Source organism: Sciurus carolinensis, chromosome 14 (assembly GCF_902686445.1).
Source record: "Sciurus carolinensis chromosome 14, mSciCar1.2, whole genome shotgun sequence".
NCBI lineage: Eukaryota > Metazoa > Chordata > Mammalia > Rodentia > Sciuridae > Sciurus > Sciurus carolinensis.
In genome coordinates this window covers 33,125,882-33,145,889 of record NC_062226.1, presented here as the reverse complement: position 1 = coordinate 33,145,889, position 20,008 = coordinate 33,125,882, and the positions used below count along the sequence as shown (strand labels likewise).

At 51.3% G+C, this 20,008-nt stretch overlaps 1 protein-coding gene across 1 annotated transcript in view; it reads left to right on the top strand.

The window, feature by feature from the left end:
* The window catches only part of Col15a1 (collagen type XV alpha 1 chain), a 108,337-nt gene that overhangs the window by 38,241 nt on the left and 50,088 nt on the right, over nucleotides 1-20,008 (top strand). Inside the window, exons 2-10 of the mRNA XM_047524937.1 lie at nucleotides 1,378-1,925; nucleotides 3,037-3,111; nucleotides 4,580-4,660; nucleotides 8,993-9,137; nucleotides 11,515-11,624; nucleotides 13,424-13,558; nucleotides 14,656-14,805; nucleotides 16,584-16,733; nucleotides 17,162-17,305. Coding sequence (XP_047380893.1) covers nucleotides 1,378-1,925; nucleotides 3,037-3,111; nucleotides 4,580-4,660; nucleotides 8,993-9,137; nucleotides 11,515-11,624; nucleotides 13,424-13,558; nucleotides 14,656-14,805; nucleotides 16,584-16,733; nucleotides 17,162-17,305 — 1,538 coding nt within the window. The remainder of the gene's footprint in view (nucleotides 1-1,377; nucleotides 1,926-3,036; nucleotides 3,112-4,579; nucleotides 4,661-8,992; nucleotides 9,138-11,514; nucleotides 11,625-13,423; nucleotides 13,559-14,655; nucleotides 14,806-16,583; nucleotides 16,734-17,161; nucleotides 17,306-20,008) is intronic.

Sequence of the window (20,008 nt, the reverse complement as noted above, 5' to 3'; positions counted from 1 at the left end):
TTGGCTGTAGCCCAGGCAGCCAGCAGGTAAGTCTGCCCTCCCCTGTGGCTTCCAGGGAAGGACACTGCTGGACTCCGATCCTCACATTTTCCAGGCCTCCTCCCCTGGCCGAATCCCCAGGATCTGGCTTTGCTTCCGAGGTCAAGCCTGTTGCTTGTCCAGCTTCCTGGCTGCACTGGACTTGTGCACCTCTCCCTAGGACCCACCTTCCCCTCTCACTGCAGCCCCTTGGAGATCAGCTCCGGGGGATCTGGGCCAGCCTGCAGCCTTCTCCTGGCACCCTGGTTGCATGGACCAGGACTCACCTGAAGCTTTGGGGTCCTTTTCACTGTAAGAGTGCTTTATCAGTTCTCCCCCAAGGTGTGGTGGTTAAGAGAACAGACTCTGGGCACAGATGCGCTGGGTTTGAATCCTGTGTGGAACTTACCTTGAGCAAATGTGTTAACTATAAGCCTCAGTTTTCTTGGAAATAAAATGGGAATAATGGTATCTAACCCCATAGGGTTGCCATGGGGATGAAGAGCTTAGGGCAGTATCTGGTACAGAATGGAGATGGCAGTGGTGGTGGTGATGATGGTGACTGATGAAGGGCGGTGAACAATGATGTGAATTTCAATTGTTCTGGGGTCTGGGAACACTTTACTTTGGCCTTGCTTTCCCCCCACATCCTGAGCTACTTAAACTTTATTCAAAACAAAACAAGCCCATCCAGTTTTATAGTGGGAGAAGAAATCCCCACATTAGCAGAGGAACATCATGTATTCTGGCAATATTCAAGGAATTATTTATAAATGTTTTCCAAACTGCACATCATGACCTGTAAGTGGATGTTGAAGTCAATTTAGTAGGTTATTGTCAACATGTTTTTAATAAAAGAAAAATAATAATTAATTGAAAGGGAAAATATTCAAGGAACTGGCAAGTATTAGAAGCCAGTATGGTGGTTTATGAAGAATATATGTAACAGATATTTATTTACCCATACATGTCCATTTTAGGTTGCAATGTATATGCATTCCATTTGGTGGATTGTTGTAAAAGAAAAAATTGTGGGGGGTCGGTTACTGGGGATTGAACTCAGGGGCACTCAACCACTGAGCCACCTCCCCAGCCCTATTTTGTATTTTATTTAGAGACAGGGCCTCACTGAGTTGCTTAGCACCTTGATTTTGCTGAGGCTGGCTTTGAACTTGCAATCCTCCTGCTTCAGCCTCCTGAGCCAGGACGCCTGGCCTTGTCAAAAACATTTGAAAACAATTTCCACAGTGAAGTTTCAGTGGGTTCCTGAGGAATCCCAGGTGGCCTGGGCGGTTTCCTGGTTTTCAAGCATGACAGAGTGCATGTGTCCAAGTATGGCCTCTCTCTCCCTCCCTGTAGAGTTGGCCCCCCGGAGCCATCTGGACCTCACGGAGCTCATTGGTGTCCCCCTGCCCTCATCTGTGTCCTTTGTCACGGGCTACGGTGGCTTTCCCGCCTACAGCTTCGGGCCTGGCGCCAACGTGGGCCGCCCGGCCAGGACCCTCATCCCACCCACCTTCTTCAGGGACTTCGCGGTCAGCGTCACGGTGAAGCCCAGCAGGCCCAGCGGTGGGGTGCTCTTTGCCATTACCGATGCCTTCCAGAAGATCATCTACCTTGGCCTGCGGCTCTCAGGCGTGGAGGACGGCCGCCAGAGGGTCATCTTCTACTACACGGAGCCCGGCTCCCACGTGTCCCAGGAAGCTGCTGCCTTCTCCCTGCCGGTGATGACCAACAGGTGGAGCCGCTTTGCTGTGATCGTCCAGGGCGAGGAAGTGACGCTCCTGGTGGACTGCGAGGAGCACAGCCACGTCCTTTTCCGGCGGTCCTCCCGGCCTTTGGCTTTCGAGCCCAGCGCAGGGATCTTTGTGGGCAACGCAGGCGCCACCGGACTGGAAAGATTCACCGTGAGTTCAAGTTCATTCCCAGCAAATCAGGGGGGGCCGTGGGCGTCCTCTTCCCCAAGCACTGAATTCCAGCAGCTATTCTCGTTTGATCCTTGTGCTCTTGAAAAGCATGCCTGTTATGGTGAGGACACTGCTAGGCGTGGAACCCAGACACCTAGATTCCAGCGCTCCATTTTCAGATGCTGATTTCAGATACTTCTGGCTTCTCTGAGCCTCTCTGTTTTCTTATCTGAATATGGAGATAAGAAAACCCGTTTCACAGGCTTGTAGAATCAAGTGAGATATGTGGAAGCACTTTGTACATTTTAAGCCATGATTAAAGAAGAGTAAGGTTATATCCTTAAACGATTTTATCTTTGACACGGGCAGCAATGGTTCTTAAGTAATTTCTGCAGAGATGAACTAATCTAGAATTCCAATGTGAGAGGTAACTTCTCTCTCTCCTTTTGGATTGTGTGCCCTGATACAAAACATCAACAACAACAACAACAACAACATTAAACCGACTTTACTATTAGAATGAGCTTTTATGGATAAGCCATTCTAAAGAAAATTGCTGAGTTATTGTAGGGATTCCTTCAGTTGGCACAGGTATCTACTGATCCCTCCTTGGCAAGCGAGCAGTGGCATGGAGTGGCATTTCTGTTTAATTTTACACAGGAGAAGGCGCTGGAGAAGGGTAAGGGGTTACAGTCTGGTGGGTGGGTTTCACATGCCCAGTTGGGGTGTCTGATGGAGAATGAGCTTCCAGGTGGGGGAGCTGGTGGGCATAGAGGCAGGGAGGCTGCCTGAGGCTCTTTCTGGAGTGAGGCCACCAGCTAGAGGAAAGACTTTCTGGGAAAGGAAGATGGGCTCTTCAGGGTCTGCTGCTGACAAGCTGGGCCCTCTGCTAGCTGGGAGGCTGCTGTGGTCGTCCATGCTTGAGCTCTCCAAGGGCCTTTCCAGCTAAGGGAGGTTTGTGTTATTTGGTCCAAGGAGAGTCCCCCCACAGAGCGGGCAGGAGGTGGCCGTGCTCTCTCTCACTCTTGGTTACATAAACAATCCCATTCCACGGCGTTGCTGCGGATGTGTAATCAAGCCACGGCTTCTGGTTCCTTTTGCTTATCCCCAGGGCTCCATCCAGCAGCTCACCATCCACTCTGACCCCAGGACTCCAGAGGAGCTGTGCGAAGCCCAGGAGTCGTCGGTGAGCCCTCCCCCACCGTGCCCCACCGTGAGCCCCAGCACGCTCAGCCAGGGAGTGCCGGGCGCCCAGGCAATCCGTCATCCCCGTGTCACGGACTCTGAAACCTCTCATCTTGGCAGGCGCTGCCCCAGGTCCTATTTTGGGCTTTTGGCTTTATTTCACTTTTTAAAGAGCTGTAGCCATCCCTTTGGTATGGGGGGTTGTGTGTCTTATAAGGTGTTAAATTCTTCCATGGCTGTGCAGTCAATGGCCTGGTTTCCAGCTTCCCTGCCAAGAAGAGTGTCAGATTCTAAAATCAGAGTTAAGAGTTTAAGATATTCTGGGTGTAAATTCCTATAAAAATGAACCTAAATTTAGATAAGTTTTATGCCTGGCAAGTGAATAAGTTGGGGGTGGGGTAAGGGGCAGGGGAAAAAAAGATGGCTCCCTCCCTTCTCCTTCCTTCCCCCAGGGTTTGCTGAACAGCGGTTGGTAGAGGCTGGGGATGGAGAGACAACCCGGGAACTGTCTCCCTCCTCCAGCTTCTTGCACACTTACACACCCAGGTGCAGAGACTGAACTGAGTGTGTCCTCAGACCCAGCTCAGCATGCAGGGAGCTAAGGAGGAGGAAACAGGAGGAGGAACTGGAAGCAAGTCAGGGACAAGTCTGTCTGCGAGGCCTTCTAGGCAGAAGGGACAGCATGGTGCCAAAGTCAGAGCAGGCAGAGGCAGGCGTTTCCCTAGGACTTCTGTTGCTGCCTGGGTGATGTCAACCCCCAAACAAATCACAAGGTTGATTTCATTAATTTTGCATTAAAAAAAAAAGAACGAAAGAAACAGGTATTGAGTGAGTTGGAAAGCCGCTCAAAGGAGGAATTTGGCTCTGCTTGCATGTTGACGCTCCCCGAGCCTGTGACCTGGCCTGGCGTTCACAGGAAGCTGGGAGAAAGGGAAGCTTCCACGTTGCCATTTATCTCTGCACTGCCATTACTATTGAAGAAAGAGAAACAACCCAAGAACCTGAGAGCAAGGGTTCAGTTGCAAAATCCCAGCGCCCAGGCTGCTTGGCTGCCTTCAGGCGACTGATTACCGAGATTAGGTAACAACAGGAAGTCTTACTTCAGGGCTAATGGTTCCTAAAGCGGGATTCCAGTGACAGTCTTGCAGATTGGGAATGAAGGAGACCTGGACAGAATGGAAGTTGATGTGTTAGAGATACTGAAACATGATGGATTTTGTTTGAGTGGTAAGATGTGGAAGGAAAGAGAGGACCAACTGTGCATGCGACACACATACTGCCTCTTCAACTCCACTGTCCCTGAGCTGCACGCATGCACACGTAGCCATGCACCCGTGTGCACATGCACCTCATAGTTCCTCTGCAAGAGTCTTGTTAGTGTCTGACCTGCCCAGTTGCTGTGCCCAGTCATTACATAGTCGCTCCTATGTCATGGCTCTCCCTGCCCACTGTGTGGTTTTTCTCCTCAGGCATCGGGAGAGGGCAGCGGACTTCAGGACCCAGACACAGTGGCTGAAATAGTGGAGGCCATCACCTACACGCAAGCCCCGGTGAGTATAGGGTGCTGGGCCCTCTGAGCTGGGTCAGCCGTTGGGGGCTGGTGCCAGGGCCCAGGGTCTGACATCTGTTTTCAAATCTGTGAGGACAGTTTTGGGGTACTCTGGGGAGGCCAGGAGGGCACCGGCCAACGGGCATTTGGCAACCTCCCGGTTCCCCTGTACGTGTCGCCATGAGAAGGTTGTGCAAAGGCAGACGTCGTTCACTACTGTGGCTTTGGATCCCTTCTCTGGAATAGTAGCCCTGGAAGTCCTCTCTCCCAGGGTGTGGCAAGAGCCAGAGGCTGCAGCAGGGGCGAGTCTCAGCCTAGTGCCTGGCTCCAGGGAGGTGGCTCTGATTGATGGCCACTGTGGCATTTGCTAGGGGAGAGCACAGTCGGGGCCCCCACTCCAGCTGCAAGGACTGTGAGAGCAGAGTCGGGCCCCTCTCCTGGGAGCTGCGAAGTCCTCCCTGGCCCCATGGGAAGGGCAGCCCGCCTGGTGCCCGGCTCTTGCCTGCTGGGAATGCCTGCGGTGACCTGTGGCCGGGTTGTTTTTGTGCTCAGTGACTTAGCCAGTAGCATCTACACCACTGAGCACAGAAAGTTCCAGCAACCTCCTGGGCTGGACTGGCTTGCTTTGTGAGCTCACCTCTTACAGAAGAAACAGGGGAATGTGTGAACTAAGGCTACGAACTGCAGAGTAGGGGTGACAGGGATGTGGATGCTGTGGAATGGGACTGTAGTCTGCTAGTGCTGGAGGGACTTCATGGTCTCTTCTTCTTGTTCAGGAGTGTACAGCAAACTGCCCTTAGAACAGATGGGCAAACTGAGGTCCAGAGCGGGGAAGAGACTGGCCCAAGGGTGCTTGGGCAGAACTAGGGTTAGGGCATAGATCTCCTGGTGCCCACCCATGTGTTCATGGCCAGGGTGGATTGTGAAAGTCCGTCCCCAGAGTGGAGATCCACTCTTGGCTTGGATGGGGGAACTCAAGGGTCCAGTGGGACTGCCCACCTGGTGACTATGGAGGGTGGCTGCTCCGGGCAGTATTGTAACCCCATGCCCCGTCAGCCCTGGGCCACTCTGTCCAGGTTACAGGGCAGCAGGGCCCAGAGTGGTGGTCCCTCAGGGCTTGGAGCCTAAGGCTGACCCTACTGTACCAGTCCCACTTGGAGGGAGGCCAACTCAGGCAGCCTTGACAATAACCCAGGGGAGCCTCAGAGAGGGGCAAGAAAGGAGAAGAGAGTCTGAGGATGTGAGATGGTCACAGGGAGGGGAGCTTGGGAGGGCTCAGTGGAGCCAGGCAGCTTGGGGTAGGGGAGGGGGAGAAGTGGCACTTCTCAGCGCCCACTGTGAGCTTGGCATTCTTGCCCACATGATGTCACTTATTTCTTGCAACTACCTTCTAAGGGAGGCGGCAGCAGCTCCGCTGTGCAGATGAGCACATGCAGGGACACAGTGGCAGACTTGGGACCCGGCCTGGCCTGACGGACGCCCCGGCCTGGGCCCCTCTCAGGACTTGGTACTGCAAGTGCAGTACCATCTGCAGGGGCAGATGTGGGGCACACATAGGCAAAGGGCCTTGAAATAAATTCCCAGAGGACCTGGAGAAGTGATCGATGGCCTTGGTGGCCTCGGGGCATCCCAAATACTTTCTCAGATTTCCTGCCCCACTTTTCTTAATGATTTTAAGAGAACTGGTGCAGGTAAGAGTCCTACTAAGTGTGGGTCCCGACTCCTCCACTTCCTGGCTGTTGACCTTAGCCTCTCCAGCCTTGGCCTCCTCCTCTGTTGAGCACACATACTTCCTGAGGTCAGTGTGACACTTGTGCAGATGGACTCAGGTGAACAGCAGCACTGTGCTGGGCACTGGCAGCTTGTGGTGCCTGCTCGCTGGGTTGCTGTGCAGTGATGGGCTTCTTGTGAGGACTGAGGGAGGCGAGGCCTCAGACCACTCGGTTCCAGGCTGGGAGAGTGCCTGGCACAGCTCAGATGTCCGTTCCTCTTGGGGCCTCTTCCTGCCACCTGCTTCCTGGTTGGCTGGTGGCTGGGGCCCACGGGCTGCCAAGACCCAGGGCTGCCCTCTGTGGTTGAGGGTTGCCCTCCACCATGGCTCTGGGCCTGGAGGTCTTGACACTGACTGGTCCATTCTGAGCCTCAGGATCCCTTCCAGGGCACCCCCAATCCCAGTGGGCTTTATGCTTGGCCAGATGTTCACACTTCCTTTAGCTCTGTCTGCAGGGAGGTGTTTTGGAATCTACTTTCCAGGAGGCACAAAAGCAAGGAGCCGTGAGAAATTAGCTGGGGGGCTGCTCAGCCTGAAAGTGGCACAGCCACATCTCCAATTCTGGGTGAAGGGTGCTCGCAGTCACGCCTCCCAGAGCTGGGACTTCTGTCTTTACCATCTCCAGGAAGGGCTCCATGGCTCCTTCTAGCAGCCACCCCTCCAGGTGGGGAGTTTGCCCCTTCATCTCAGTCAGTCCCTCTTTTCTCTGTCTGGCTTCCTTCTGGGAGTGAAGCTCACTTCCCCATCCTCTGCCTTTCCTGCCTGCACCTTCCAAGACCTGAGCCATAACTACTGAACTGAACTGCGAACTGTCCTCCCGGTCAGGGACTTAAAAACTCAGTCCCTCGCCTTCCTCCTTCATCCTGCCTCTTGTGTTGAATTAGCTTCTGCTGAAGGGGCAAATTTGTGTATGCAAATTTATGGGCTCCACTTTTCCATTTCCAGAAATTTCTATTTTATGCTGAATTAGAATTAACATCCCTCTCAATCCTGGGGGTGCGTCCAAGTCACCTTGCCTAAATGTGTAAGTGATGGGGAAGGCGGTTGGGGCAGGTGGAAGGGGTCTTTAAATAAAAATCCTGGCCTGGGTTGCTCAGCGGAACACTGTCCACTGTTCCTGGTCCAAGCCCCTCCCTCCAGCCCCTCCCTCACCCTGCCTCTCAGGCTCGGTCCTGCCTCTTTTCTTCTCCAACCCTGGGCTCTTGCCAAGCTCAGTGGTCAGGCCTTGAACTTGTCAACCCTTTCTTCTAACCCCGTTTCTGGAGCTGCTCACTCTTCAAGGCCCAGCTCCTTTCAGCCATCACTCCCACCTCCACCCTGGAGATTTTACACTACAATAAAATCAACAGTAATTTTTCTCTGGGTGTTGGTATCCAAAGCGATTATAGTCTGTTTTGGTTCATCTCCCCATGCAGATTTGTCAGTAATGAATATGGAATATTGGTGTATTAAAAATAAAGCACATTGCTGAGCATTTCCATGCACTCTCAACCTTTGAATACATATTATTGTCCCCATTGTTCAGAGCAGGAAGCTGAGGCCCAGTGAGGTTACATGACTTGCCTAACATAACTTAGCTAATAGCAGAGAACTGGGATTTGACCCAGTTCTGACTATAAGAATGGAGTCATCGAATCCTAAATTATGGGGCACCTAAGAATCTTCCCTGTTCGGATAGGTCAGAGATTCATGATGTATACACTAGAGGCTGACAATAAAGCAATAACCTTGTGTTACTCAGATAGATAAGTGATGCTGCAGGAAGACATTAACCCTGAGATCTCAGCATCTTAACAAAGCAAAGGTCTGTTTCTTATTCATGTCACGATTCTGACACTAGACCCTTCCCCTCATCCCTCCTCCCCTAGCACCCTTCTGCTTAGAAAGTGATGAGACCATTCGGATGCCAGTGAGCCCAAAGTCTCACGGCAGCTGCCAGGGCCTGGGGGTGATGTGACCCTTTGGTCCTGCATCAGGATTTCTGCTAGGATGTCTGAACTGCTGTTTCCAGGTGTTGAGGTTTTGTGTGTTTGACTTTCCCTGGTAGGTAAGTTGGTTAGGGCACTGGCTGGCGTTGGAAAAGCTGCACAGGTGCTGGGGTTTCCCTGGAAGGAAACCATTGCATCTTTTATTTCTGAAGGCCTTCACCAGCAGGGCACATCCGGTACTGGAACGGCGAGGTGGTTCCAGTGCAGCTGGGCTCATTCGCTGGTCCACTCATTCATTCCCTCATCCAGCACATCTTCGCTGAGCACTTCCTCTGTTCTCCGGCTTCCGGGATCACAGAACTGTGGTCCCTGTGCTCAGACCCCTGGCTGAGATGAGCAGAGTGTTGCTGCGAGCTGAAGGGAATTTAGTGCAAGCTAGCGAGTGCAACTTCAGGCCCTGGGAGGCATAGGGTGATTGCCCAGGGTCTCAGCAAGTGGCTCTAAGCTTTCTTGGCTTACTCAGCATTGTGCATATAAATTATTTTCTCCACTGAAAGTCACTGTCATTTTTTTTTTTTTTTTTTAGTTTTACTGTCAAGTTAATCCTTTTGGGTCTCATTTTTCATCCTTTCAGCCTAAAGAAGCAAAAGTGGACCCCATAAATGTACCTCCAACTTCACCCACTCTTTCTGAGGACACAGAGCTTTCTGGTGAACCTGTTCCAGAGGAGACCTCAGAAACCAACTCCAGTGTCATCCAGCACAGCAACCTGGAACCAGGCAAGTCTTGAGGCCCAGGGACAGGGACAACTTTTCATTGAGTGGTTGCTGGTTGTCCAGCCTGGGGCCATTTCAGACCACTCTTACAACCAAGGGCAGAGCCCCGAGGTATAGGGACAGGGTCATTCCTAGCAGCACTGTTCCCAATAGCAAAAACAACCCAGAGTGCCCATCATAAGGATGGGTGGGCAAACTACATCGCTCATATCTTCCACCAATGATGGAAGACCCAGGAATATGCTCTTGGTCTATTCCATTGAAAAAGCAGATTTCAAACCTTTGTGTTGACCTCATTTTGAATATATGTTATTTATGTCCATTTATATATAGTTATATAGATCCATGTGGGTGTATTAGATATATAAACTATGAGATGTAATATACAAAATGTTAGGAGTGGTTGACTCTGCGTGTTAGGATTATAGGTGGTTTTTATTTTCTTTGTTGAACTGCTGTATTTTATAAGTCTTCTATAATATTTACCAGTACTCCTTTTTCTTTTGCCATCAGTTAATGAATGCTATTCTAATAACTAGATTTGGGAAGTTGGTAAGAGATGGCATATAGTATTGGACAGAAGAAAATTGTATAGTAATTTAATAAAGTTCTACTAAAACCAAGAAGTGAAGGTGTAGCCATGGAGAGCCAGAGGATCCTGGGAGATGGCTTAAATGGTAGCGCTGCTCAGGAGCCTATTTGCTGAGGGCCTGGGGCAAGGAGCTGAGCTTTCCCAACCTTAGAGTTCTTAACAAGAGTGTCAATAACCCTGCCTCCCAGGTGGATGTGTCATGGAAGTGATTTTGAGTTGCAAGTGCTGTTCTGGTGGACTTGCAATCTCTGAAGAAGGAGCTGACAGGGAAGAGGGGCAGGGCGAGGGCTTTCCTAGTTTGAGGAGGCAAGATTGGAATGGAGACTCTTGAACTTGGATACCAGTACAGCTCACTGTGCTTGAGATCAGCCTTACTTTTTATCCTGTCCCCAAAAGGCCAACAGAACACCAGGGACTGGCTGAAATGTTCCTTTTCTTCTTGTTTTGTAAAGGACCCAGATGATGGGGAGAAGGGAGCCTTCATCCCGAGTGCCACCCCTGACTAGGGAAGGCCCCCCCCATTACTTGCAGTACATGCTTCCCAAGCAGCATCTACCCCCACCCCCGTTCTTGGAGTGTCAGGAATGAGGCTAAGGGCCCTTGGGCCACTTGCACAGCACCCCCTGGTGGTCAGAGCAGGGAGGACACTAGCGAGTGATGTGCCTGCGCTTGGTCCTGGGGGCTCAGTGTTCTTTGGAGTGCCTAGCACTGTTCTGACCAGGGGCTTGAACAAGCACAGTGTGTGTGGAAGGATCCTGGTCTGGAGACAGGATCAGACACTACTCTGAAAATGAATAATGAAAGGTTTCGATGTACCCATGGGAACAGGACACATGCTCTGGTGATAGGTGGGAGGCAGAAACGTGAGATTCCTGCCCCCGCTCTACCCAGGCAGCCTGGTGGTGGGGATAGGTCCTTGTTAGAACTGATGACTGGCAGGAGGATTAACGGAGACCTGGGGTGCGTGAGACATGCATGGCGGTGGGGCAGGGGCTGGGTGGATAAGAGGCATGCATTTATTTTAGCATGATTCTTTTTCTTTGCTTTAGGTCTCCATTTGTTTTTTTAAATTGCAAGATAAATGTGTGCATGTGGTATCAATTCAATCAATACACAGTCGTATGAACAATAATAGTTTCCTCTTCTTCCACTTCTGTCCCCTGCAAGAAGCAAATATTAAGTACCACAGTTTAGCCAAGTATGTATATAAATATATAGACACACACATATACATATATACGTTAGATAATATCATTATTATATAACATGAATAATATAGAATATATGTAACAATGATAAAACATGTGTCATCATATATAGTTTGGTTTGTTTCTCTTTGTTTTCTGTATTTTACAAAGGCAGAACCACAACGGCAATGAATGTTTACCAGTTGCCTACTCTATGCTGTGGACTTTTCTCAATGCTTTTCTTGCATTAATTTATTTAATCCTTGTGATACACAATCCTCAAAACAACCCTATGGGGCGGGAAGTATTATGATCCCTCATTCGTAGGTGAATAACTTGAGGCATAGTTACACCATCTGCCATAGTCACATTCCTGGTAAGTGGCAAAGCAGAATTCCAGGCTGGTGGAGGTGCCAGAGCGGGTGATGGAAGCCACCAGGCAATATCGCCTTACTGCGGCAATGTTCTGAAACTTGGTTTCTTCTTCTTAGTCCTGTATTATGGTATTACACCTTTCTAAGCGCGCAGGTAAAGAGATAGCACATTCTTTTCCAATGATGGCAAATGTAGTTAATAATTACAGAATGCCTGCTTCCTGTAGGGTCTGGTGAGATCCTGAATGACACCCTGGATGGACTTCCTCCTGTGGATGGTGATCCCATTCCTGAGACTGGCTCAGGGAGTGGGGCCTTCCCTGTCACTGAAGAAACGGTGAGTGAATGGTAAATTTCATTTAAGTGGTAAATTTCATTTAATTTCATTAAAGTCAGTAGTGAACTTTGCTTATTTCAAACTAGTCTCTCCCTTTGCAGGTGTAGGTCTGGTGCAGACCAGGATCAGCCAGGGAAGGAAGCACATTTAGGGATTTTTTATTTTCTTCTTTCTCCCCCTCACTTCCTGTGGTCTCTCCCTCCCCTGTAGCAGCTGCTTTTAACATCTGCAGGGTCTGCTGCACCTGGAGAAAGCCCAGCTATCCTTGCTGGGTGAAATTAAGATCTGGGCCTTTGGTGGGAAAGATGCTGGAACTTTCTCCCATGGTGGCTTTTGAGAGTCCTCTGAGGTCCTCCCACAGAAGACCTAGGACCAAAGTCCCTCTGCTGGCCTTTTAACCTCTGTCTGGGCTTCCTCACCCTCCAGTTGGGCCTTTGGGTAGAGGCCATTGCTTGATGAATTTAACCAGCTGCCTTTGGAGGGATTATATCTTGTCTGTGTCCAGTAAAACAGCTTCAGACAGATTCCTTCTGTCTCTCTGTCTCCTAAGTCCCTTCCCTCCATTCCCTTTCCTCTGTCCCCTTTCCTTTTCCCTTCCCTCTCTGGATCTAGATGGTCCCCTACTTTTCCCTTTTGTCTTTCCCTGGAAAGAATCGCAGCAGTTCCTATGTCTCCCAAATTCCAGGGAATACACATCCAGCTTGCCAGATGATTTTCATGAGGAAAGAAGAAAGAACAGCACTCTGAAAATTCTTTCCCAAGAAATTTTTCCTCTCCAGTCACTCAATATCAGGGAGGTAGAATGGCCTAAAGCTGGTAGAACTGCTGTCGCATAATTGCCTATTAGCATGTCTGCATGAGTGAGCAGGCCACTTCTTTTAGCACATGGAAGTTACCTGACGCCTGTGGAATTGTACTTGCCCTGTGGGGCTTTAGCTGATCCTGAGTCAGAGAGAGACAGAGTCTCAATTGATAATCTTGCGACATCATCTTTCTTATTTTTTTTATGGGTTGTGACATCATCTTTCTTATTACTATTTTTTTAATGGGGAGAGGATAGTCTGCAAGGACAATATGTTGTGTGAAAGATGTCTGGGAAATGCTCCGCTCTTGTCTCTCCCTTCTTCTAGGCCCTGAGAAGTCCTGCAGCAGGAAATCTGTCTTTGATCAGCCTACTGTGTTTAGTATCCAAAAGCAAAAAAATAAATAAAATACCAAAAACTTTGAAAAATGGAAATAACATATTCCACTTGGGGACCCCAGCAGCCAGAGCTGCTCTCTGATCCCATTGCCCCACTTGCTGTGTCACTTTCCGGGAATCTGCCTCTGTATTGCCCAAGGGAAACTGAGTCATGGGAAAGAGAGGACCGAGGAGTGTCTAGAGAAGGCTGAGGAGGACGTAGGTGCTGCTTGCACATCTTGGAAACTGTCGGGGCAAAGCCATTGTCATTTTGTCTGGACTGGCACGTGTGGGCAAGGGTGGCAGAAGGTTGTTGTGTTCAGGCAGAAGCATCCAGAGGCAGAGCATATGGACTCAGGAGGCAGCGATTGCTCCTCACCAGAGGGCAAAGACACTGAGTCAAACATAAGACCCAGGTGCCAGGCAGTCTCTCCCGTCCCTGGCTTCTGCAGGTCTGTGACCGTCATGGGGCTGGGGTGAAGTCATAGATGTGGAAGTGCCCGGGGTAAAGGAGCTGCAGAAATGTAGGTTGCTTAGGGAAGCAGGCTGTCTGTTCTGTCCACATTGATCAGGACCAAGGGCCCAGTGAGGTGGTCTCCTGAGATGTCCTTGTTTGCAGGGGTTAGCAGCAACAGCAGTGGGGGAGGCCCAAGAGCCTGTCAGTACTCCCAGAGAAGTGGAGGTCGGCAGTTCACCCACCGGAATATCCACCCTGCCTGTGTCCACCCAGAGTCTCGGGGAAGGGGTCACTTCAGTAAGTAACTCAAGTGCATGCTGCGCTCCACCTGCTGTCGGCGGGGCAGGCGGGGGTCATCCCAGTTGGAGCAGACACTAGGCTTCCTCACCTCTCAGCAGAGTGCAGAGTGAAGCCCTGTGAGGCCAAGTCTGGGTGGATCTGAGTAAGAGGCTGAGGTGCCGTTTGACTTATTCAGCAAATGTCTGTGGAGGGCTGGGCCCTGCTGGGCTCTCAGCCCTGGAGCGGGGTCTGATGGTAAGTAGGTAGGCCTGGTTCCCGGAAACTCAGTAGTAAAGGCTTCAAGAGAGGAAACCCAGGTTGCTCGGTGAGCACGGAATAGGCACCCAGAGACCAGCTTTGGGGTGAAGGAGGTAGAAAGTGAGCCTGGGAGGATGAGAGGAAGTAGCTGGGCAGATGAGAAGGGGGACAACAGAAGCAAGGCCTGCAGGCCTCCTGAGACAGGTTTGGGGCTCTGTCAAGGAGCCTGAGAGGATCCAGCAGAAGTGAGGGACCATTGAAAAGTAGGAACCAAGGAAGAGATGTAGTCAGTTTGGAAGTCTAGAAAGTCCACCTGCCTTCCCAGTGGAGAAAGAATGGGGGGCATCCCACCTCTACCGAATTCTAAATGTGATCCTTTGTGAGGCTGGGGGAGCAGTTTTGGAATGTTGGAGGGGCAGAAGCCAGATGGCACTTCGCCAGGAAGAGCAGGTGACAGTGAGTGGTAAAGTGACTCCTTCACCAAAAAAGCCATGGAGCCCAAGGCCTGGGTTTTTACCCCCACACAAGGACTTCAGTACCCGTGGAAGTTCTGCACCCAGGACTGGCGGCAGAAGTTGGGAGGGACACTGGAGAGCAAGTGCCACCTGAGGGAAGCAAGGGGAGCTGAATGAATATCACGGCTCAGAACTCGGGTGACAGGGGGTGGGAGTCCATGGTCCCACACTGAAGGCATGGGCATGAGGTGCCCGCCTTGGATGTGCACCTGCTTTGAAGGAAGGGGAGCGACAGGATGCAGGTGCAAGAGGGGCCCATCTGACTGCTCCCTCTGGCAACAGCCCCGTGGTTCAGATCAGGGTCACTGCCATGGGTCACTGCCAGCGTGTCTTTCTGTTTAGGGTCTGGATAATGAAAGTTTAGCAACAACTGCAACAGGGGAGGCTGAGGTGCCCGTCAGCACTGCTAGGGAAGCAGAGGCTGGCAGCGTGCCCACTGGGGAGCCGGCCTTCTCCACGTTCACCCAGGACTCGGGGGAAGATGCCACTCTGGTAAGGAGCATGAAGTGCTGGGAGCAGGTGCTGGCCTTCCCCCACCCCCTTCTCAATGGGTCTCACACTCAGCAAACCCCCTGCGTGGAGGGGACAGTTCTCTGACTACGTGCTCGCTCAGGGGTGGAGCTTGCCAGGTTGAGTGGGTGTGTGGCATGGTCCCGGGAGGCCAGCAGGGAAGTGGCCAGGTGTGAGTGGAAGAGGAGATGGAGTTGCAGCTGGCTGTCAGCAGGGGCTGCAGGGTGTCAGGGTGCGGGCACACCAGGTCCAGCGGGGGTGGAGGGCATGACCAGTCCTCCTCAGTCACAGCTGCCTGCAGAGCAGAGACCGCCCAGCTCCTGAAGCCTCAGCACGAGCCCTCCAGGGCGCTGGGCAAGACTGTCCCAATAGCGTCCCTGTGCTAGATGTCTTCAAGTTCTTCACTCGGTGGATTCAAACCCAACTCCCCACGTCCACTCCTGTGTTCTGCCTCACAGGATGTGCAGCGTCTCATCTCCCAGTGGCCTAGTGCAGAATTCTCTTCCTGCTTCCTAACATCCACACCCCCATCAAGTATGGAGTCTTAAGTGATTTTTCCACCTAAACCCCTTACAAACACATGCACTTCTGTCCTCCAGTGGCAGCCCCTGGGCTGAACTGTGTCCCCAGCTCAGGTGTTTCCCAGGCCCCTCCCTGTCCTCTCGGTCCTCTCTCTCCAGTCCTCTCTGGGGTATCAGCCCAATGTTAGGAGGCTTCCGATCATCCTGACCCACAGAGCTGCGAGGCCTTGCAGGGTCTGGCCAGCCACCCTTGCTCATCACATCTCTGGTCCCGTCTCCCCTCCCTCATGCATTGGCCCCTGCTTCCCGCCCCCATCTTCTTCCATTCTCTTGAGCTGGCCTGTCCCTCTTGCTCGCAGCCTTCGCACACCCCTCTCTGCTGGCAGCCTGGTCCCTTCCATTGTTGCGTGTCCTTCACTGGTCGTCTCCCGCGCTACCTCCTCAGGAAGTGCCGTCCTTGCCCTTGGAAGGCCCCATCATCACTGTGATCCATAGTGAACCGGCTCTCTAGTTCATGCCTGGCTCCCTATCACGACACAAGCTCAGGGAGGACAGGGCTCGCTGGCACCTTGTTCTCGGGTGTGCATCACTCCTGCCGAGGGACGGGCGCCGAGTGTTTGCTGAGTGAATGCCCATTACCCGGCCTTGAGGCCCTCCACACCGTGCTTCCTGGGCTGTCATGCTGCTCTGGCAGTGTCCAGCTCTGGTCTGCCGTCCATGCAGGGAAACCATGGTGGGAAGACGTGCAGTTGCATGGATCATTTTGGTAAACAAAGTGGTCTTCTCCTTCTTCTGCTTCCCTTTCTCCTGCTCCTCCTCCTTCTTTAAAGACAAAGCACTTATCACGAGGTGAACACCGGTCAGGTCTACCAAGTCTTAGCATAGTAGAAAGCGGGCTTGGCTAGCAGGACTGTCTGAGCTCAGGCCTGCCTGTAGAGTGGGGAGCTCCCATTATTGGAGCTATGCCAATCAAGACCAGGTAAGTCCCTGGCAGAGACGTGGCAGAGATGTGCTAGAGGGGTTCCTGGGGCAAGCTGGGGATGCCCTGAGAGCTGCATTCTAACCCTGAGCCCCAAGAGCCTGGAGCTCAGGTGCAGTTCCTGATAAGCAAAGGGAAGGGGGTAAGGAGCTGCGGTTGTCTGATGGCCCCAGGGGTCTCCTCCCTGCGGTCACATGTGCACCCACTGAAGCAGGGGCCTGGGCCATACCACCTGATCCCTCATGCCAGTGTCATTCCAGGGTCCAAAGGATGAAGGACATTCAACCACCGCTGCAGCTGCTTCAGAAGTGCCCCTTGGCACTTTTGAGGAGGAGGAAGCCAGTGGTGCCCCCACAGAGGGTCTGGCTACCCTCACACCCACTGTGGCCCCTGGGCAAGTGGTCACTCCTGTAAGTGTCTTCTAGTGTCTTCTCTGGCTTGTGGGGGAGAGAGTCAGCATCCTAGGTCGGGGTAGTTAGTGGCCTCTGCAGAAACACAGGCACATTCAGCTTCATTATAAAGGGTCCGGGGGGACACCACCTGGGTGGATGGGATGCAGCCACAGCAGCATGACAGAGAGGTTGGACATTGTCCCAATCTGCTACTTCCCAGCTTTGGCCCAAAAGAACTCTCTCAGAGATGAGTGGTCAGGGTGGAAACCGGTGTGGGAAGCTGAGCCCTGAGAGGAGACAGATTGCTGAGCCTGTGTGTGTGGGGGGGGGGGTTAATGGAGGTCGTAGGTAAGAAGTTTCCTTGAAACTGAGCTAGTGCCGTAGAAATGGCAGTGACCACAGCCACGTGGATGGGGTAGCGTCACCCCTCGGGGGTTCCTTTCCAGGCACCTGGCAATGAAGACTGGGCAACAGCCTCCACAGAGGAGCCCCTTGCCGTGACTGGGGGTGAGGGATCCAGCAGTGCTCCCCCTGATGGGCTGCCGCTCCCGGTCCCCACGACGACGGCTCCCGAGAGAGAAGTCACTCCGGTGAGTGACTGGGAGATGTGAAGACGTGACTGGAGCTCTTTCAGGGAAGAGCAAGGGCAGCCCCGGCCTTTTCAGAGTTGGGTCTCATTTTGGATTGTGCATTTGGGCATTTGAACCTGGGGAGGAAAGAGCAAGAAGTAAAAAGTGAGGGGACCTAGCCTCGGTCCCTGCTGCCCTTTTTAATTGAAACGAGACCTTTCTAACAGGTGCTGTGGGAAGACACACACACTGACTATATGACTTGGGGACTGTAGAGGGATGGAAGCATGGACCTTGTGGGACCCTCGAGTCACTTCCAGCACAAGCGTCTAGGATTCTGAACTGCCACTGTGTGACTTGAAGCAAATCCTTTAGTTTCTCTGAGACTGTTTACTGTCTGTGAAAGAAGGTAGCTGTGAGGTCAAGTTTGTGTGTTTGGGACACCGTACCCACACATGAGGTTGTCACCACTCAAGGGCTGTAACTTGTCTTTTAGAAATAGGAAAACCACAGCTAAGCCTCAGTTTGGAGGTATGTGAAGCAGGAAATGAAATTACTGTTCAAAGGTGAATATATTTTTAGAGGACTCCCCGCTGCGGCCCCCGGTTGTTGACCTGCTTGAGTGCCTGAGTTCTCTAAGTGACCTTTGGCTCAAGGTCCAGTCACGTGGCCCATCTGCTTCAGTGCTCCAGCGCTGACCTGGAATCTGAGGGGCTGCAGCAGGTGTGTCAAGAGAGCCTGCTGGGAGTCCAGAAGGCCCCTTGGTCAAGAGCCTCTTCCAATGACCCTCTGGTCCCATCCCTATAGTCAGCATGTCCCTCCCTCTGGTAGTCATTGACTCATCCCTTGCCTGGGCACACAGCACCTCTGGGCCCTCAGTCCAGAGGAACTTGACCTTCTTCCCGTCCCTGAGGGATTCACAGTCAGGGGGCAGGAAACAAGATTCCTGAAGGGACATTGATGGAGCTTCCTGTGCCTCCGTTACCTGATCCTATTTCCACCTCAGCCTCTGGTGTCAGGTGAGCCGGCTCCATTCTACAGGAAGGAGGAAGCGCTTGGGAGGTCAAGACACCTGTGGCTGTGGAGGCCTCCAGGGGCGGTGCTGGCATTGGCCCCAGTCCCACTGCCTGCACGGTCCTGCCCTTGAGCTTCAGCCACCTGTTCTCATCCATGGGAGATTGGCTAGCGGGAAAGACCTTCAGTGGGGAGCTAGAGGGTGAGGTTCCACCTTCAGGGATGCCCCCGACTCCTGGAGGCCCAGGCCTCCTCGTTGTCACTGGTAAAGGCGGGAGGCGAGAAGGAACTCCAGGTTTAACCCAGCTGTGCTACAGACACACCCAGGCAGCCTCTAGCACCAGAGTCTGCATCCAGGACCCCAGGGGATGGTCCCAGGTGACAAACCCTCGGAGCAAGATGAGCTGTGGTACTTTTTATTTTTGAAAATCTAAAAAATTCACAAAGGGGCTTAGAATGACGTTATTAACCCCTGCATAGCCATCATCCAGCTTGAACAATCACTGAACTTTTGCCAGTCTTGCTTCATCTCTTCTACCCCTGCCGCCATCTTTTGGGAGGGGGGAGGGGCGGAGGACTGGATTATATTTTTAAAAATCTCAAACATCATATCATTTAACTTGTAAATAATTCTGCACACATTGCTAATAGATTGACCTGGAACCTTTCTGTTTTGTATTGTCATAGCATACTACAGCGACACAGCCACATCAATGTTTATAGCAGTTCAATTCACAAATCAACCATGGTTCCTTCATGTTATCTAATACGCTGGTTATTTTTTTTCCAATGCCTTTTTTTCACCAAGGCTACACATTGCATGTGGTTAATAAGTGTCTCAGGTGTCTTTTAATCTCTGATTATCTCCTACCTTTTTTTCTTTTTGCTGCTGATTTCTTGAAGAAACTGAGTTGGTTGTCCTAAATCCTGTGTTTTCTGCTGTAGGAAACTGGTCTGGTGGGGCCAGCCATGCTCTTGGCACTGATGAGTGATGGGAAGCTTTGTCCACATCTGTTAATGACCATGAAACTACATATTAGCAACCATGAACTAACCAGAACTTCTATCTTAGGAATCCATTCTAATGAAGATAGTCTGATATGTAAAAAAAGGTCTTGTTCAGAAGGGTGTTGACCTCAATTTTGTCCGACAGAGAAAAATTGGGCATGATTTAATTAGCCAACAATAGGGGATTGAGTTAAAGTATATTCAAATAATGGAATATTACACAGTTATAAACATTATTATTAATATTTAATAATGGGGAAATACATTAAGTGAAAGAAGCTGGTTATGAACTTGTGTGGTCTTAACTATTTAAAAATATTCACATGCAAGAACCCTGGAAGGTTAGAAAACTTGGAATGGAACCACCGTTTGACACAGTTATCCCACTCCTCAGCATATATCCAAAGGACTTAAAATTAGCAACGCAGCCACATCAATGTTTATAGCACCTCAATTCACAATAGCTAAGCTATGGAACCAACCTAGGTGCCCCTCACCAGATAAATGGATAAAGAAAATGTGGTATATATACACAGTGAATATTACTCAGCCTTAAATAAGAATGAAATCATGGCATTTGCCAGTAAATGGATGGAACTGGAGACTATCATGCTAAGTGAAATAAGCCAATTCCAAAGAACCAAAGGCCAATGTTCTCTCTGATATGCAGATGCTGAATCACAATAGGTGGGGCTGAGGGAG